Here is a 7,678-nt window from a genome sequence, read left to right as displayed (position 1 = left end):
TCTTTGATTGACTAGGGCGGCAAAATACCTAACTCAGGCGATAATAATCTGAGTCATTATGCATTACTACATCTACATTAATATAGGAATTATTTAATATTTTTTACTTTAGGCGCATAAGGTGAAAAAAAAGTAAAATATCAAATATTACTTGAAAATATTTAATAAAAGTAATGATTAGTCATTGAAGAAACAATATTTATAGCAGTCAACATTTTTTTAATATTACTTACATAGAACTGTGATGAATTGTTACTTGTTAACCAAGTCATTTGAAAGATCCCTAAACACGGGCAATCATTGCACCTCATAGAACTGCAATGACGATAATTTAAGAGCTGTATCGACTTTCATTTACTTGTTCTTGCAGCCACAGCAGCTACCAGAGCTGCGCCTCTACCACTTCCATCTTCAGAAAGCATTAGATCAAATTTATATTTCGAATCTGTGAGTTCGCGTATTTTCATTTCCATGAGGTCTTTAAAATATGGGTGAAATCGGTAAACGGAGCCATCCACTCCAACCACCGTGTAATCTCGTTTCATTTTGTTCAATAATGTAGCAACTCCGGCTGCCACTAAATATGCTGATCTGGTCGACACGCACTTACAAACATCTCTCAGAATCCTATAGTCTTTTTCAGTTGCGTTTTCAACCTCCATCTTTTGAAGAACCTTTTTAATTTCATCACTTTTGCCACTACAGTCACTTTCAATGTAAGATACATATTTTGATTTAAACGCATATGGTGTGTTAAACTTCTCAGGGAGTTTGCCTTTGAAGATTTGTCCTTCACTCGCCAATTGGCACACGATTCTGCGAACTATCTCCCCCATGTACATGCCAGAAATCATTTTCTCGAATAATTGTTTTCCTTTATTCAGAGAATTCTCGTCAATATCTCTATCGATGACAGTTCTTATGAATTCTAAACATTTATTATCGCCAAAAGCACCCCATTCGGTATTGATGATGACTTGTTGTGGGTCATCACGGTCTTCATTCCATGTTCCAACATTTTCCAGTTTCTCCATGTAACAGGCATTGCATCCTGTACCAATGATTACACCAATGCGACATTCACTATTCATATGAGCGCAAGACATTAATGTACCGGTGGTATCGTTCACCACTGCTATTACGTCAACGCTTTCATTACCTCTACGTATGAGGGCATCTCTCAACATCTGAACCACATCTTTACCAACAACTGCAGAACAGGTGAACCCTTTAGTCCAGCTTACAAGTACAGCATTCGTCAACCCTTTTTGGATACATGGGAAGCTAAATGTGAAACCGAGTGGTAAAACTTGTTTATGCAAACCAAGATACTCCAAATGATCTTCTAAGCATTTCGCAATATGGTCAAACAGTGCTTCACCAGAACCATTCATGACAGACTGTGGGATTTCATAAATTTTACTCGTCATGTAATAAAGTTTACCATGTAGATTAATACACAAAACACGAAAGTTACTTCCACCTAAATCCAAAGCAAGGAATCTTCCTTCTTCAGTGCCGTTTGGCACGTCTCTTACAAAAGTAGGGTACATTTTTACACATGAAAGGCTATTTCTGTCGGGGTCGAGGCCTTTTTCGAATTCCTCTAATAAAAGTGCAGAAATTTTCATAAGTATATCGTTAGACAACTTGAAGGCTTTCAAAACATCTTCTAAAGTTTTGATTTTATTTGTCATATTTTAAGTTTTTGTACTTTGAGTAATCCGTTTCTAAGCGTCGGCGATCGTAATGGCCACATACCAAATCAGAGATGAAAACGCATCTTGCTCAGATGTTCTTTTTGTTCAATCATGCAAGTAATGGGATAAGAGAGAATATTTTATAGTCTTCTTATAAAGCATAACTGCTAAAAAAAGCTGGCTTTTAAAAATGATTATAATCTAAGTATGAATTTTAAGTATTTAAGCTATATCGAAGTAGTAAACAATAAGTAGTTTTGCATAAATCAACATAAAACCAATGTTACCATTTTTCCAAATCAAAATTTGTGTATTATTAAAATAAATCTTTTGATAATCACGTGCTATGTTGATAGTTGTTCAAAAGTGAAAGAAAATTAAATTTCTGTCAAAAGATGTAGTTGGAGAATAACATTACAATCTTAAACATTTTTAAATATCTTAATTTTGAAACGAATCAAATAATATTAAAGAAAGAAATCGTTCAAGCCTAACGTTGTAAATGAATTGCATGTCAAATTATAAAATCCTTTGCTTTCCTTAGGAAAAATATAATTTATTTTCCGTCCATAAAGGTCTATTGTTTATTACAATGGCAACAGTTATTAAAATTGAGGTTTTGCTTAAAATTTTTCTCTGTTTATAAGAGGCATTGGATTTAGAATTAAAATTTATTAATGGTTCTATGAAATTCTTGTATTTCCATATCAAAACTGAATCAATTTAATTATAGTCTTTTATTTTATTTAAAAAGGAATAAAAGAAATCAATTTTCGTTTGAGGGACAGCCTCTCAAAAAAAGAGGTCTGGTTGAAAATCGAAAACTTTTCTAATGAAAATTTTCAAAAACAAGCAAAAGTTTTTAATTAGATAAATCAAAAGATCCATGTAATGATAATAAAAAAAATGCTCTATAATTGCAATTTCTGTTTACACATTGTGTGTAAATAATTCTATATTCTGGGTGTTGCCGAATTCGGCCGACAAATTCAGAGACGTGATAGTAGACGTCAAGAGGATTAAAAATCACCATACAACATAGGGTCTGAAACGACGTTTAGTAGATGAAAATCACAAAAATATAGAGAGTCTGAGAATCGTTTGAAACTGTGAAAAAATTATAAAAAAATAACAAATGATGTTTTAACTATGAATTCCTTTTAAGCGGAAATATATTCTCAAAAGTTTTTTTCATGTAGGTAACAAACCGATTTGATGATCCAGGGGGGTGGGGGTCGTAAATCACAGAAAAAGAAAAAGTAGTTTAGAACCTTTATTTGCAAAAATATTAAAACTTGAAAAAAAAAAGCTTGAAAATGTAAGGAATTTTATACTCTTTAATTTTATATAAGAATGTAATGTGAAAATTGAGGAGTTTTTAAGATATACAAGAAAAATTAAATGGGTACCAGAAACATCGCTGCAACATCGGACCGATGTTTGCAGAGGGTGTTATCAAATTCGAAAGCGCGGAGATAGTAGGTATTAAGAAGATGAAAAATTACCAGAAAACATACGATCGCAGACAACGTTTATTCAGTGAAAATCGCAAAAACAGACGTCGAAAAGACAATGAGCATGGCGAGGAGAATGGCTCTATGAATGCAAAGATTAGGAAAAAGGTAGTGGAGAAAAAGAAGAATTCTCGTATGTCAATTTGGTCATTCGAAAATCTCCATATCATTATCTCGTCGAACGTACAACTCAAGTTTAATATTAATATCTGGGCAGTGTCATCTATTGGTATCATATTTTGGCGCCTTGTTTTCTTGAAGCATGTTCCTCTAGATTTACTGCAGCGAATACGGCAAATGTGCGCCTGAACTTTTTAGTTGCATTCATGAAATCTGACATATTGTTTGCGAATGAAAAGAGGATGAGATGCTTCCGGTATGGTGGATGGATCTCGCCACCCTGGAGGGTGCACAAACAAGGTGAGGGATCTGGCTCCTCCCATCGATGACGGGACATACTTCTTTCGGGAAGGGTTGTACCGTGGCCGGTGATGGCCCTTAGAATTCAACCACAGTTTCTGCCAGTATTGATGTTGCGACGGTCCGGTCATTCACCCTTATTTATCCGTGTGCCTTCGAGCGGGTCAGAGAGTCAGTGATATAACATTCCCCTAAGGCATGGAAAATTGACATACAAGGAGGCTTCTCCTCGACTAACTTGTTCCTAGTCTTCGCATTCAAAGGGCCATTCTCTTCACCAGGTTCATTGATTTCTCGATGTCTGTTTTTGAGATTTTTACCGAATAAGCGTCACTTAAAACCCTATGTTTTAAGGCAATTTTTCATCTCCTTAATGTCTACTATCTCAGCTCTGAATTTATCTTTTGAATTTGACAACACCCTCTGCAAATATCGGTACTGATGTTGCAGCGATGTGTTTTGATGACCATTTTAGTTTTTCTTGAAAATATTAAAAACTTCTTAATTTTCACACTACATGATTATATAAAATTAAAAATTCCTTATATTTTCAAGCGTTTGTTTTTCTCCAAGTTTTTATATTTTTGAAAATAAGGGTTCTAAACTACTTTTCAGTTTCCAACTATTTATGACCCTCTGGATCATCAAATCGACATGTTAGCTACATGAAAAAAAAATATTTAAGAATGTACTTTCGATAAAAAAAAAAAAAAAAAATCCTCGTTGAAACAGGACTTTTAATTTTTTTATTAATTTTTTTACAGTTTCAAACGATTCTCAGACTCCCTATATTTTTGCGATTTTCACTTACTAAACGTCGTTTGGGACCCTATGTTATATGGTAATTCTCAATCCTCTTGATGCCTACTATCACCTCTCTGAATTTGTCGATCGAATTCGGCAACACCCTGTATATATGATATGAATTAATATGGAAGCGTTATAGAAAGGCACGAAAATGTGAATCAAAATTATTGCATTATTTTTTCAATTTTTAAAAATATTGAAGATAAAAATTTAATTCTATATTAATTACATTTGATTTATAGTTTTCGCATGGGAAAAGAGTATATTGTAATCATCAACATATTAACTTCATAAAAATATCAAAATATGGGAAAAAATATTTAAAACAATTTATTTTTTAATATTGCTTTAAAAGAAACTAACTACATTAGCTCCCGGATAAGAAGATTGGAACAAACAGCGAAACACGCCCGTTCAATGAAGTTACGGCAGGCGCTCGAGAAGTTTGAACATCACTCTAAAATTTTTCTCTCTTTTGTTAAATATTATTAATTTAATACCCGAGGCGCATGATTTATTTATTGTTAAAGATGTTCCCCTAGATGGATTTGAGGAATAAGGAGGTTTTCTGAGAACTCCCAAAAGATGTGTAAGCATATATTTTCTTAGCAGCCATCAGCTAAGAGGGGGCCTCTTTGAATATCAACCCCTTAAGAATATGGTCTATCACTGCGGATTTTTAAAAAAGTGGATTTTTTTTTAAACCTTTGAAAGAGAAAAATGGTTGTTTCAATATTCGGAGATATATTAACTTTGGAATGGAAGGGCTAAATAGAAATATTATTAATCTCAGAAGGAAATTTTGATAAAAAAGGTATTAATTAGACAGATAAAATGAGTTTCCTAACTTTTATAACTTAATTGGAAGAAGTAAATTTTTAAAAAAGTTGAAATTTGGAAAAATATTTTTGATTTTCTTTTCTTAAGGTGATTTTTTTTTGCTAATTTGGTTAAGTAAGCATTACGTAAAAACTAATTACTGGTAAAAGTTTAAGATCATCTCCTTTTGTGTAAAAACTCAACTTTGCTGGATAAATGGCAATTGTTAAAAACAGAAGAGAGGGGGGGACATATTCTTCGAATAATGTCAAGAAATACTTTTCTTTCCATCCGAATTCGTGGATTGTAAAAACGGCAACCATATTTTAAAAGTGATGTTTTACAATTTCAAATCGTATTATAATAGTTAATTTTAAGAAAAACAACTGACAAAAATTAAACTGGAAAAGAACTAAAAGGCGACAATTCTCGAAAACACAAACTCCAAGCCATTCCCGCGACTCTCATTAGAGTAACAGGAATGGCTTGGGTTATCGAAAAACGTATTCAAATATAATAATTATTACATTTAAATTTGATTTTCATCATTTTGAAAATGTGCCTTTATAATACTATCTGAAATCGTAAACAACACTTTTAGAATAAGATTTTGTTTTTCGATTTGCAAATAAGGAAGAAAAAAAAGTACTAATAAGTATTTTCAAGGATTTTTTTTTTCGAAAATTTATTTTTTCAGAAAGTCGATCTGATTTTTTTGCTAGATATTCCCTTTTGTATAATACATATTTAAATAGAATCTCATATATTTCGCTCTCGTGAAGAAAAAAAAGGTTAAAAATATTTTTCCAAAATTGTGCTTTTTTAAAAATTAACTTCTGACCTTTTAAATATATTTTGAAGCTCGATATTTCATATTATAGTTGTTTTTTTAATTCTATAAGTATGTTTATTTGAAATTTCCTCTAAGATTAGTGGACTTTTTTTTAAATGCAAATAAAACAAAAAACAACACTTTATATCTAAACTTCCCCTTCCCCTTCTTATTTGATCCAATATTACGGAGCAAATACAATGAGGTATTTTGGATGGCCAACTTAAATTAAAACAATAAACATGTTATTATTTATTTTTTCTAAGCCGATGTACAATTTGTCTGAACTAAACAATTAATATTTCGCTGATCCCGAAAACACATTTTTTGGTATTAAACTGTTATGAATTTGTAATATCCTTTGCGCAGTATGTTTCTTGCTAAGGAAGATGTAGCAATGACTCCTGAATCGATGCTAAGTTAATGACATCCATCTTTGGCAATAAACTTGGCGACAAAACGGAAGGATCTCTAATACTCGAGACTCTTGGCGTTTCCATTAAGGCTCGAGTACGGGGTTTGTTCTGGAACATTCAATGCCCTATCACAGGACTTTTGAATAAAGTTCCTCTTTGGAGTGGTGATCTCCAGAGTTCGCTTTGAGCGCTTCTGCTGCTTCGGTTATTTAATAATAATTTGCTGCTTGTGTATTACTTTTTATTAAAAGTTCTGTTTTTGTACACTTCATCAGAGTTTTGTTATCTCTGTTTCGGGTTCTTGTGCAGAATAAAGCGTTGTTATTCTTTACTAAACCTGTTGAGCGTTTTATCGTACATACAAATTGGAGGGATATTTTTGTAACTATAAGTATCTATGCAGACAATTACTCCGAAATGAAGAGCTTGTCAGAGGAAATTGATTTACAGTTTATACAGAATATAGAAAAATTAGCTATCTATTGAATTTTGCTCAAAATTCCTCTAAGAGAAGACTGTCTGTTTTCCGTCCGTGTACTTATTTGGTTTATCCTCAAAATTGTGTATTAAATTTTTGATTATCCATATTTTTGATCTATAAATGGATTGAACACCTATAGATTTTCTATATTTCAGTCATTGGAAGAGCATTCTTTTCCAAAAAGTAGTATTAATGATGTTTAGATAGATAATTTTTGGAATTCAAGAAACAACCATAAATTGGAATTCTTGAATTGCGTTTGCTTAGCTATTTCGACTGATGGCTGAAAGTCATAATTTTGCCAGAATAATTAGCTTATTAAACAACACAGGAAATGTAAAAGAATGCTTTATAAAGATAAGAGTTTTTTTAATACGTGTCAACGAAATTTCTTGACGTTGGAATCGATTCCGAATTAATGGGGATACGTGTCGAAAGTTTGGTTATACGCTATAGAAGATCGCCATCTGCCCAAAACAAACCATCGATAAAGAACTCTGTAAAATTTTTTTTGGAATATAAGGCAATATGTATCAATGCAAATTGCACGAAATTGCTTCATTGTTAGCATTTTTGCAATCATTGCAATCTTTACATGGATATAAATATTTTATTTGGTTTGCTTTAAGCTTAAGATATTCTACTTTGATAAATTCTGATATTCAAGACGCACTACATCTGGAATAGCA

General features: G+C 32.3%; 1 protein-coding gene across 1 annotated transcript; it reads right to left on the bottom strand.

The window, feature by feature from the left end:
• Positions 1-350: 350 nt before the first annotated feature.
• On the bottom strand, positions 351-1,697 carry LOC129962857 (hexokinase-2-like). Its single transcript, XM_056076857.1, has one exon. It carries the CDS (start codon positions 1,695-1,697, stop codon positions 351-353), a length of 1,347 nt encoding a protein of 448 aa, XP_055932832.1.
• Between the last annotated feature and the right edge of the window lie 5,981 nt (positions 1,698-7,678).

The sequence above is a fragment of the Argiope bruennichi genome, chromosome 3 (genome assembly GCF_947563725.1).
Source record: "Argiope bruennichi chromosome 3, qqArgBrue1.1, whole genome shotgun sequence".
NCBI lineage: Eukaryota > Metazoa > Arthropoda > Arachnida > Araneae > Araneidae > Argiope > Argiope bruennichi.
This window is presented reverse-complemented; position numbering and strand designations above follow the sequence as displayed.

Coding starts and splice junctions, on each gene's coding strand:
- LOC129962857 (XM_056076857.1), bottom strand. CDS start 1,697: ATGACAAATAAAATCAAAACTTTAGAAGATGTTTTGAAAGCCTTCAAG.